The sequence below is a fragment of the Macaca mulatta genome, chromosome 5 (genome assembly GCF_049350105.2).
Source record: "Macaca mulatta isolate MMU2019108-1 chromosome 5, T2T-MMU8v2.0, whole genome shotgun sequence".
Classification (NCBI taxonomy): Eukaryota; Metazoa; Chordata; class Mammalia; order Primates; family Cercopithecidae; genus Macaca; species Macaca mulatta.
In genome coordinates, this window is record NC_133410.1 from 167240114 (window position 1) to 167253183 (window position 13070).

Consider the following 13070-nt stretch of genomic DNA (forward strand, 5'->3'; position numbering starts at 1 on the left):
ACTTTAATTGGACCCAATCGAATTTATCCTTTCGATATTATATCAGAAATGGATATTATTGAATTAACATTGATATAATATCAATTCTAATAGAAAATGTTTTTCATGTTAAAGCCCTTTATTGCTTTGGCACCTTTTTTTTTGAGACAGGGTCTCACTCTGTCACCCAGGCTGGAGTACAGTGGCACAATCATGACTCTCTGCAGCCTCAACCTCCCAGCTCAAGTAATTCTCCCACTTCAGCCCCCTCAGTAGCTGGGATTACAGGTGTGCGCCACCACGCCCAGCTAATTTTTGTCTTTTTTTAGTACAGACGGGATTTTCCCATGTGGGCTCAAATCCACGGGCTTCAGCCTCCCAAAATGCTGGGACTATAGGCCTGTGAGCCATCACACACAGCCTTTGGTGCCTTTTAATATGTAAACTCAGCAGGTACAATGTCACAACATGTTAATTGTCTTTATCCAAAAGGAAAATAAAATTTCTCTTACCTTTCACCAACCAGGAAGTTTCAACTTAGAGCCAAGCACCTCTCCACAGAGACAAAAAGACATGATGGTCACGTTTCAAAGATGTTTCCAAGACTCCCAAGAGATGTATTCCTGTGATACAAAACTGGCAAGACATTTATTTAGATTTTTAAAAGATTCCCAGCTGGCCGGGCGTGGTGGCTTATGCCTATAATCCCAACACTTTGGGAGGCCAAGCGGGGTGGATCACTTGAGGTCAGGAGTTCGAGACCAGCCTGGCCAACATGGTGAAACCTCCTCTCTACTAAAACTACAAAAATTAGCCGGGCATGGTGACAGGTGCCTGTAAGTCCAGCCACTTGGGAGGCTGAGGCAGGAGAATCACTTGAACCCAGGAGGGAGAGGCTGCAGTGGGCCAAGATTGCACCACTGTACTCCAACCTGGGTGACAGAAAGAGACACTGTCTCAAAAGAAAAAAAAAAGATTCCCATACATCTCAGACAGAGAAAGGATTTAGAGTGACAAGTTTTCTAAAGGAAATGCCGAAAGAAAATTAGGGGGAAGTTCTTTTTTTGTCATCAGAGTACATTTTATATTTTTTTATATTTATGTTTACACTTGCAAATATAAACTAAAAACATTTCTTTTTCTTCTTTTATTTCTAGGCTCCACTTAACACTCCTGTAACAGAAGACAGATTTGGAATTTTAACAGAGAAATACAGAATTCCTGTGCCAATTCTTCCAGGTAAGGTATAGTGAATATTCATAGAACTATGGAATTCCACAGCTGGAAGGAACTACATTTCATCTGGCAAAATTTCCTCCTTTTACAGATGAGACCTAAGGCCCAGATATTTGAAGGATTTACTCAAAGCTATACAGCTAGCTGGTGGGAAAGCAGGACTAGAACTCAGTTCTTTTGACTTCCAGTCTAGAAGAATTGAGATAGCCTTGTAAGCCAAGCAGGAATTTCTAACTTAGTGCTTTCATGTTGTTTGTAATGTAATAAATTAGAACTCTAGGCCAAAATTGTAGAAAATAAGTTGAAGGTGTGACCATCAATATAGCACTTATGTAGAAATACATACCGATTTGAGATTTTAAAGTATTTATGTTTTTGTAATGTCTTATCAATAAAAAGTCAGAATTATAAATTAAGCATATATTTATAGGGCTTCCAATGAATAATCATGGCAATTACATTGTACGCTTGGGACATGTAGTGAGCTGGATGGGCGAACAAGCAGAAGCCCTTGGTGTTGAAGTATACCCTGGTTATGCAGCTGCTGAGGTTTGTATAGTTTTATTTTGTTTTTAATATTTATAGGAACTCCTTTTTTAATAAGTGGAGAATTTTGCAAAGTTGAAGAAATAAGTATTGTTTAAAAGTCAGAGGATTTTAGAATTATAAGATTAGAAGGAATCTTTAAAATATCTAATCCAAAGAGTACTTGAATTCCTCATGTTGTACCCCCATCAAGTGATTGTCCAACTTATGATTGATCACCATAAGGGATGAAAAATTGTGGATTGTTGGTAATCTCTTCCTTATTTTGAACAGAACTTATCTACAGTTTTATACTATCCAGAACAAATCTATGCCCTCTTCCAAGGACAACTTTCTAAATATAATTATTCCTTGCTCTGTCTTCCTCCCTATCTTTACTCTGGAATTTTTTTTTCCCCAGTGTAGGGGTGGTATAGGAGTTAAGGGAAAGGTTTGTCTCTGCCCTCTGAAGGTTCACCAGAAATGAACTGACAATAGAGAGAATAATAGGAGAAAAAGCATAAGCACAACATGCATAAGCACAAGAGAATGATGACCCAATGACCCAGTGAGGTCCAAATGCTCATCAGAGGGGAAGGGGAAATTGGGTGTTCAGCAATCTTGAAAGGAAGTGAATGATTTTTAGGGAGAATGAATGCACCCAAGACACAGAAATTAACTTGTAAATGATTCTCTTTGGAATTTGAATTAGCCTGAGAGGCAGGCATGATCTTATGAAAAAGTGTTTGTCTAGGTGTAGTTGCCGCCTTCTGTTTTCTTTTCTGCAATAGATATTAATAGTAAGATTTCAGGAATGGGATGGAAGACCATGTGTTCTCTTTGGCAGGTCCAGTCTTAAGGTAGAGAATAGAATATCAGAGAAGAGCCGCATCCAGTGCTTTAGAAGAGATAGGGTTGAAAGACAGGAGGAGGGGAAGGTCAGAGACACCCTGAAGCTGCTGCTCTGGTTTAGCATGCCAGAGTGGCATATTTTAGCCTATCGTTTTCTGAGCCCCAGTAGCAGAAACGTGTGATACCCTTCCTCACCCATCGTAAGGGTCACAGCTGACACTCCTGTAACAAAAACAGGGTAACAAGAAAAACATAACAAATTTATTTAATCAAAGTTTTACACGATATGAAATCCTTCAGAAATAAAGGCCCCAAAGACCCAGGGGAAACCATTTTCATGCTTCAGTACAATAAGAATGGACAGCCCTGTGGAAATGTGATTAGACAGAAGGGTATGATCTAACGGTAGTAGACTGAGAGAGGAAGCCAGGCAAGGCCTGTCTGTTCACATTCTCTTTGGCCTTTCTATGTAGCATTTCTTCCTCTGAGGTATGGCTGGAGCAGAAATCCTCTGGAATGAGAGTTTTCAAGGGGAAAGGGAGAAGGAAGAAAATAACCTTTCTAGGTTTTATGGCCTGTATTAAGGGAGAGGAGTTCTAGTTTCTATGACTCACCTTGAGGAAGAGGAATCCTGGTTTCTGTGACTTGCTTTAGGGGAGAAAGAGGAATGGGAGAAGGTAAGAAAGACCTTGTTTCTGAGGTCTTCCACTCTTCCTTCAGTTCCAGGTACTCAGCATAGGGGCTGAGGACCAAGGGAAAACATCCCCCTTTCCCTCTGAAGGTTCATAGAAAAATCAGCTCACAAGAGGCAGGTTAGTAGGAGAAAAGGCATACAGGTTGATCAGCATGCATGAAGAGAATATTACAGAGTGATTACCCTACCAGACAATGGGGTACAGTTATATGCCTTTCTTGGTAGGGGAAATGGAGATGGGGAAGTTTGGATGACTTTAGGGGGATAGTAAAAGATTTTTAGGGGAATTCAATGGGCTTGAAGAATATACAGTGACCTGGGACAAAGTCTCTTGAGCCTGCAGAGGAGACAATGGTTTCTGACAGAAGCCTGTCCAAGTTTATTGACAGACTTCAGTCATTCTTCCTGCAGTATGAGTTCAGTTCATGAAAACTCAGGAAAGGGACCAGAAGTAATTGTTTGCTTCTTTGGTAGGCCCGTGTTTTAGGAAGATAAGGGAACTTCAGAGAACAACTTCATCCTGTGTTTTGGGAGAGAGGGAGGATTAAGAGACAGGGACAGTTGGCCGGGGAAGGTCAGAGAGACACTGAAGCTTCTTCAGTTCAGCATGTCAAAGCACCATATTTTGGGATATCGGTTTCTGAGCCTCAACTTTAGCATGCCAGGGTGCCATACTTTTTAGGGTATTATCTTCGGATCCCCATCGCTAGCTAGCTTAAATATTCTCAGTTCTGAGCCCCAACACTAGCTTAAATATTCTCAGTTCTTTCAGCCATGACGGTACATAATTTGAGTTTTGAGTTCTTTCAGTATTCTTGCTGCCCACTTCTGAATGGATCCTCTTTTTATCCCCTTTACAAAGTGGCACCCAGAATAAATAAACCACTTCATGTCTAGTGTAGAACTGTTATCTTCTCCATTCTAGAAACTCGTCTTCCATTGATTCCCTCAAAGTAATTACATTTTTGGCAACCACATCACACTGTTGATTCTTATTATGTATTACTGGGGAAATTATTAAAAATAAAATCTCAGCTGGGCGTGGTGGCTCACGCCTGTAATTCCAGCACTTTGGGAGGCCAAGGTGGGCGGGTCACGAGGTCAGGAGATCGAGACCATCCTGGCTAACACAGTGAAACCCCGTCTCTACTAAAAATACAAAAATTTAGCCGGACATGGCGGCACATGCCTGTAATCCTAGCTACTTGGGAGGCTGAGGCAGGAGAATCACTTGAACCCAGGAGGCAAAGGTTGCAGTGAGCCGAGATCATGCCACTGCACTCTAGCCTGGGTGACAGAGCGAGATTCCATCTCAAAAAATAAAAAATAAAATCTCCTAGGACCCAGAAAAATTCTCTTCATAAATTATAAAAAAGAACAAAACAGGCTGGGCGCGGTGGCTCATGCCTGTACTCCCAGCACTTTGGGAGGCCGAGGTGGGCAGACCACGAGGTCAAGAGATCAAGACCATCCTGGCCAACATGATGAAACCCCGTTTCTACTGAAAATACAAAAATTACCTGGGCGTGGTGGTGGGCGCCTGTAGTCCCAGCTACTCGGGAAGCTGAGGCAGAAGAATCACTTGAACCCAGGAGGCGGAGGTTTCAGTGAGTTGAGATCGCGCCACTGCACTCCAGCCTGGCGACAGAGCGAGACTCCATCTCAAATAAACAAACAAAAAAAGGCTGGGCGCGGTGGCTCACGCCTGTAATCCCAGCACTTTGGGAGGCCGAGGCGGGCGGATCACGAGGTCAGGAGATCAAGACCATCCTGGTCAACATGGTGAAACACCATCTCTACTAAAAATACAAAAAATTAGCTGGGCATGGTGGTGGGCACCTGTAGTCCCAGCTACTCTGAGGCAGCAGAATGGCGTGAACCCGGGAGGCGGAGCTTGCAGTGAGCCTAGATCATGCCACTGCACTCCAGCCTGGGTGACAGAGTGAGACTCTGTCTCAAAAAAAAAAGAACAAAACAGTTTTATTCTTGAATTAGCCTTAAACCAAGACTGTGATGCCTATCACAGGCCAAGACAGAAATCTCACCCTTTTAAATAGCCAGGCAGATACAATCTATTCATTGCATGCATGTTAACTGTCTTTACTCAAAGGAAAAATAAAATGTTTTGGTTTTTTTTTTTTTTTTTTTTTTGACAAGCAGGAAGTTACAACTTAAAGCCAAACACCTACCCAAATTCCCACAGAGACAGGAAGACAGGAGGCATCCTTCTTGGTATTCCATTTCAAAGCAATGGCTCCAAAGCCGTAAGAAAGACATTCTTGGAATACACTTTAAAAAGACTGCCATGTATCTCAGAGAGACAAAGGATTTACAGTTGGAAGTTTGCTAAAGGAAATGCTGAAAGAAAAGTTATTGGCACTAAGGAAAGTTCGGTTTTTTTCTGTTTGTTTTTACCCTTACAGTTTGTAAGTCAAATACAACACATTGGCCCCTGTATTATACTTGCTGCTATAAATTTCTGTTTTCCTAGCCCATATACATGCATTTGCGTTTTTGGACCCAAGTGTGGGATTTTGTATTTCTCCTTGTTAGACATTGTTGACTGGAATCAGTGCCACAGTCACAGGTAGGTGGTTTATAGAATCCATGATTCTCACTTTTGGAATACATACATGAACACTCAGACTCACTTGTATCATGCTTCTTTTTCTCAGGTCCTTAATGATTATCATCAACAGATTATTGATCTCTTTGCCAGGGTTTTTTGAGAGTACTCTGAGCCAAACTTCAGTTTAGTCTCTAGCCATATTCTGCTGCTGATTTGTTCATTTTCAGGATATCAAAACCTTTATGTATATTCTTTATGGGGAGGTTTCATATCCATTGCTGCTAATCTTTTCTTTTACCTCTCCACTTCCATGCTTTCTTATAATCTGCTGTGTAATTGCATTGTACAATTTGTACTTTACTATCCAACGAGCATTTTCCTCCACAGAGAAAACAGAAACCAAGGGTTATAGACTATTGCTATTTCTCCTCATCAGAATTACACTTTTGACCTATTTTCCCCCTTTTTCTTGCTCCAAAAATAAAATAAACTTTTATCATCCTTGGTCTGTCTTCAGCTTCTCCCTGTTTTGTTTTCTTTATTTTTTTGTTTATTGAAGTCTTCACTCATTTGAGATGTAAGCTTTCCTGACAGTTTCTTTCTCTCCACCTTCATGTTCTTCATTTGTTACAGGCCTCCATTTCAGATTCTTTACACATGATTTGACATCTGAAGGGCACTTCTTGTTTAATCGTACTGGTTTCCCTAGTAATCTCTCTAGTAGTCTCCCCTTTTCTTTCTCATCAAGGTTGTGGCATTGTTTTCATTTCCCATTGTGTGAGCTCTGTTCTTTAATACTCTAGAAGGGAGTACCTTAATACATGTCTCTTTATTGCCTGAACATTTTAAAGTCTGTATATCTGTAATCTAGAGAAGATGTTCACCTTCTAAGAAACCTAAGGCTGTTTACTGTTTTTTCAAGATTATTATGAATTCTAAGGTATTAATAAATTTGTTTTTATCGTTTTTAGGTCCTTTTTCATGACGATGGTAGTGTAAAAGGAATTGCCACTAACGATGTAGGGATACAAAAGGATGGTGCACCAAAGGTAAACCTTCTTAGTAGTTACGTGCTTAACAAACCGACAAACAACAGAAAGAACTATGTGGGCAACAAAATGAGATCCCATCTCTCCAAAAAAAGAAAAAGAAAATTAGCTGGGCTTCATAGTATGCACCTGTAGTCCTAGCTACTTTGGAGGCTGAAACAGGAGGATCACTTGAGCCCAGGAGTTCGAGGCTGCAGTGAGTCATAATCATGCCACTTCATTTCAGCTTGGGTGAGTGACAGAGCAAAACCTATCTTAAAAAAGAAAAAGAAGAAGAAAGAACCAACTTAGACTCAATAAAGGTCTTGCTACAAACTATACATTAATTATGTGGGTGTTCGGAGGCCCAGACAGTTAGATCACTTGAACCCATGAGTTTGAGAACTTCCTGAGCAACATGGCGAGACCCTGTCTCTACCAAAAATGCAAAATTAGCCAGTCTTACAACCCTGTCTGAAAATAAATAAATAAGAATTTTTAAAATTTCAAAAAATGTGGGTGTTAGAATACAGTAATTAATATGGAATTTTTCTCATTAAAAAATATAGAAGCAACTTTGAGCTAACAGTGATTTAGGCAAGTAGTTATAATATGTTTAAAAAATTTTTTAAAGATAATGACATACAAATATACAAACATAAGTCAAACACATGTCAAAGATTTTATTTCATTTAGTTAAGGAGAGAATCAGTAAGATATTACAACCAGTGCAAGAAGAATTCAAACATACACACATTTACAGGCCATCAATCCACTTCATTAACCAAATACATCAAATGAAAATAGTTTCTGCAGTTTTTATTTCTCCACAATTTTCATTTCATTGGACAAGAATCATTTTGCATTACTATCAGTAGGTAAGTAGTGATATACTTTGACGTGTTTGTTTGTTGCCCAGGCTGGAGTGCAGTGGCGCGAGCTTGGCTCACTGCAACCTTTGCCTTCCAGGTTCAAGCAATTCCCCGCCCTCAGCCTCCCGAGTAGCTGGGATTACATCTGTGCGCCACCATGCCTGGCTACTTTTTGTATTTTTAGTAGAGATGGGGTTTTGTCATGTTGGCCAGGCTGGTCTTGAACTCCTGACCTCATGATCCACCCGCCTCGGCCTCCCAAAGTGCTGGGATTACAGGCATGAGCCACTGTGCCCGGCCACTTTGACATGATTTTAACCTCTTTTGGTAGATGTAAAACTGATTCTCCACCTCTCATTCAAAATATAAACCTGCATAATTTTCAGATTTTCACATCTTGTATTTTTGAATCTGAAAGCAAAACCATCAGAACATAGAACTGTCACTCTTTGGAAAAGATAAGGAAAAAAATAGCTTGCTGTCCTATAATATGAACAAAACACAAATTAACATCTCAATCAACTGGCCTGTCTATTCAGGTTTATTTATTATCCAATTTCCCAACTAGATTATAAGCTCCCAAAGGATAGAGATCCTGGGTTATTCCAGTGCCTGGCATAATGCCAGGTACATATTAGGTCTCAGTAAATATTTGTCAACTGATAGTTTATCCTCCTCTCTGCCACTCTTGGAATAGAATTAGGAATCTAGAGTCCCTTCCAGCAGACTTTGTGCTTCTCACATTTCCTGCTTCAAAAGCAAATAGCGGCTGGGCGCAGTGGCTCATGCCTGTAATCCCAGCACTTTGGGAGTCTGAGGCGGGCGGATCACGAGGTCAAGAGATCAAGACCATCCTGGCTAACACAGTGAAACCTCGTCTCTACTAAAAAAAAAATACAGAAAAATTAACCGGGCATAGTGGTGGGTGCCTGTGGTCCCAGCTACTCAGGAGGTTGAGGCAGAAGAATGGCGTGAACCCGGGAGGCGGACCTTGCAGTGAGCCGAGATCACGCCACTGCACTCCAGCCTGGGCGACAGAGCGAGATGCCATCTAAAAACAAACAAAAAAAGGAAATGGCAAATCCTGTTTGGGACTCCTAGTGGTTTAACTGGCCACATCAGAATCATGTGACATCTTGGGGCTCAGCCTGTCCTGCAGTAAGGCCTAAGAAGCTGTTTTTTAACAAGCCTCCAGGGATTCCAGTGCATAGCCAGGTTTGTAAAGACTGTTATACTGCCTCTCAGTAAAAGAACATGGTTGTTCATATATTATGGTTCTTTTCTATATTATGATTAATTATAAATTATATTTTAGTCTTTAAATATTTTTGCATTTAATATTATAACAAAATTGAAGCAATTTTGGTATTTTTGGTATTTGGTATTTCATTTTTGCATGTTCTCATTTGTTCAAATATGAGTTTATTTCAGGTGGCAGAGGTTGCAGTGAGCCAAGATCGTGCCACTGTACTCCACCTTAAGCGACAGAGTGAGACTCCGTCTAAAAAAATAAAAATTAAAAAAGAAAGATATATATATATGATTTTTAACTTTATGCTTTGCATTTGTAAAAACGTTTATATTTTGTATGTTGCATTTATGCAGATATAATAGCATAGAAGAGTACAATGGAGTCTTAGTAATTTGAGCCCCAAAATCTAAGTTTTTAAAAATAGTACTACCACAAGGTTAGAGTGGGGAAAATCAAAGATTCTGTTTAATGTGTTGTTCCATTCTCTATTTAACCCACTGTAGTTAGGCTTTCTCCCTGCCATTTCACTGAAACGGTTCTTGTTAGAGTCACAAATACCTCCATTTTGCCAATCCGGTGGACAGGCCTCTGTTTTCCCTTACTTGACCTTCTAGTGGATGGCACTTGACACAGTTCAATTATGTTTTCCTTCTTGAAACACTTTTTTGACTTGGCTCTTCTTACAGCCTTCTCTTGGTTCCTATCTCCAATATGCATTTTATTATAAGAATTCTGATTTGGACATTTTTAAGTTACAGAGGCTAAGTAACTTGGCTGGGGTCAGACACCTACTAAGTATTGGGGCTGGGATTTAAATACAGGCTGTGTGGCTCCACGGCCTGTCCCTTGAACACTAAAGGGCATGTTACCTCTAAGAAGAAACAGAAATATGTGAATTAATATTTTAGTTCATACAGATTGAATTGTTTTATAAGTGGTGCTGGGGAAACTCTGTATCCATCTGGAAGCAAACAGAGTTGGACCCCGGTTTGCTGGTTGTTTCTTTCTCGTAATTTAAAGATTTAAAACAATACAAATCAAAAAGAAATCTAAGAGATGACAGTTAACAATCTAGGGGTAGGGTAAGCCACCCTACAGCAACAAGATACTAAAAACCTGTTAAAAATAAGAAAGACAAACCTTTTTTAACTTAATATATAAAAGTTAAAACACTTCTGTATACCAAAATATACTATAAAGTCTGTAAATGTTTGACTCTCTGTAATATCAAGGAGTACTTAAACATCGACAAGAAAAAAGACAACACATTGGAAAAATGGGTAGAGTCTAAAATATTAACAATTCATAGAAGAACTCAATGACCACTAATCATAAGGAAAGATACTTAAATATGTTTTTTTCAGAGTCCAGAGGTTAAATGTCATTTCTTCTAAGAAGACTTTCCTGTTCACTCAATCTGGAATAGCTGGCTTCTGTTATTCCCCTTTGCAATACCCTCTGCTCTCTTTCATGGCACTTAAACAATTTGTAATTACATACTCATGTATTTATTTAATGTCTGTCTCTATGGCTAGTCCAAAGGAAAGGAACATATCTTTTTTTAATTCAGCCATGTATTCCCAATGCCTAGCACAGAACCTGGCACATTGTAGGTATTCATTCACTATTTCTTGAATCAAAAAGAAAAGATGCTCAAAATAGTAATCAGGGAAATGCAAATTAAAATAGTATTGAGGCCCAGGCGCCGTGGCTCACGCCTGTAATCCCAGCACTTTGGGAGGCCGATGTGGGTGGATCATCTGAGGTCAGGAGTTCGAGACCAGCCTGGCCAACATGATGAAACCCCATCTCTACTAAAAATACAAAAACTTAGCTGGGCTTGGTGACGGATGCCTGTAATCCCAGCTACTCGGGAGACTGAGGCAGGAGCATTGCTTGAACCCTGGAGGCAGAGGTTGCAGTGAGCCAAGATCGTGCCATTGCACTCCAGCCTGGGCAACAAGAGCACAACTACGTCTCAAAAAAAAAAAAAATTAAAAAATTAAAAATAAAATAAAATAGTAGTGAGTTATCACGACACCTGATACGCTAGCAAAAATGTAAAAGGAACAGTTATATCTGTCACTAACTGTACTATAGGGAAAGGGTCTTATATACTACTGATGGAAATATATTCATTGCTTCAGGCTTTTTGGAAAGTAATATGATAGTATCAATTTAAAAAAGTAGATGTACCCTTTGATCTAAGAGGGCCACTCCTGGGAATCTATCTTATAGGAATAAAAGCCCCAGTATTGTATGTGTATACAGGTGTCCCTTAGTGTGTACGGTAGATTGGCTCTAGGACCCCCAAGTATGCCAAAATTCATGCATACTCAAGTCCCAAAGTTAGCCCTGCAGAACTTGCATACATGAAAAATCAGTCTCGGCCGGGCGCGGTGGCTCAAGCCTGTAATCCCAGCACTTTGGGAGGCCGAGACGGGTGGATCACGAGGTCAGGAGATCGAGACCATCCTGGCGAACATGGTGAAACCCCGTCTCTACTAAAAAATACAAAAAACTAGCCGGGCGAGGTGGCGGGTGCCTGTAGTCCCAGCTACTCATGAGGCTGAGGCAGGAGAATGGCGTGAACCCGGGAGGCAGAGCTTGCAGTGAGCTGAGATCCGGCCACTGCACTCCAGCTCGGGAGACAGAGCGAGACTCCGTCTCAAAAAAAAAAAAAAAAAAAAAAAAAAAGAAAAATCAGTCTCCATATACTCAGGTCTCACATCCGGTGAATATTGTATTTTCAATCCTTATTTGGTTAAAAATAAATTCTTGTATATGCGAACTCACACAATTCAAACCCATCTCGTTCAAGGATCAGCTCTATATTCAATATATATTCAAGAGTGTTTATATCTTATAACATTGTTTTTGTTCATACATAAACTGGAAAGAGCGAATGGCTATTATCCATTGGCAGAGGAGCTGGATAATCTATCCTTTCTCTCTACCTGAACTCCTACCTAGCCATTAAAGAGAAAGATTTGAGCTCCACAGTGACTTGAAAAGATTTGCATGAGGTATTTTAAGTGAGAAGAGTAAGATTATATTATTCTATATATTTACTATGTGATTCTTTATATTATAATTTGCACTGTCTCTTCCACACCTGAATCATAGTTCAATTTAAATCTGACCAAAATGTGAATATATTTTAAATTGTCAAATGTTGCCATTTAACACGTTTTTGCTTTTCAGGCAACATTTGAGAGAGGGCTAGAACTACATGCTAAAGTCACAATTTTTGCAGAAGGTTGCCACGGACATCTAGCCAAGCAACTATATAAGAAGTTTGATTTGAGAGCCAATTGTGAACCTCAGACCTATGGGATTGGACTGAAGGAGGTATCCGGGTTTGTTTCTGTAATTTTAATTTTGAAAGATGGAATTTAAATTTATTTGTATTATCAGGTAGTTTATAATACTGACTTAACTTTAGTTATATTTTTTCATTGTCTTGAAATGTTCATTATGACTAAAACTTGGGATATTTTTCAAGGGGCTAGAAGATAACTACTGATCAAATTCTATTATTGGTTAAGTTGGTTTTACATGTTGGAATTGTTGTATCAAGTGATCAAGTGTTGCTTGAAATGAATCTTGAACTTGTGAATATTTGAATCTTTTTTTTTTTTTTTCATTGTAATGCCATCTGCCCTGTTAGGATTGCTCTTGTTATCCATATGCTGTTTGTAGGATGACCACATCCTACAGAGCATTATTTTTTCAAAATGGTAATGCGAAGATAATTTTGTTTATGAAATACACATTCAGCCATAGTATATTAATCTGCAGCCTAAAATTTAATTAGGTTATGTATTTTACCTTTCCTCAATTTATCCATTCTCTAGTCTTGTTTTCCCAAATCCTAGGCTTATTAGAATGTAAATGTAAAATTTTCATTATAACCCTTTTGCTTAAACATTGTTGTGGAGCTAGCAATGGTGGCCCACACCCATAACCCAAGCATTTTGAGAGGCCAAGGCAAGATGATTGCTTGGGTCCAGGAGTTCAAGACCTGCCTGGGCAACGTAGTGATACCTCATCTCTACTAAAA

The 13070-nt window shown here is 39.6% G+C and overlaps 1 protein-coding gene across 1 annotated transcript in view; it reads left to right on the top strand.

Moving 5' to 3' along the window:
- Positions 1-13070, top strand: part of ETFDH (electron transfer flavoprotein dehydrogenase) — a 37751-nt gene that overhangs the window by 11704 nt on the left and 12977 nt on the right. Inside the window, exons 4-7 of the mRNA XM_015139417.3 lie at positions 1137-1218; positions 1646-1764; positions 6827-6904; positions 12212-12358. Coding sequence (XP_014994903.1) covers positions 1137-1218; positions 1646-1764; positions 6827-6904; positions 12212-12358 — 426 coding nt within the window. The remainder of the gene's footprint in view (positions 1-1136; positions 1219-1645; positions 1765-6826; positions 6905-12211; positions 12359-13070) is intronic.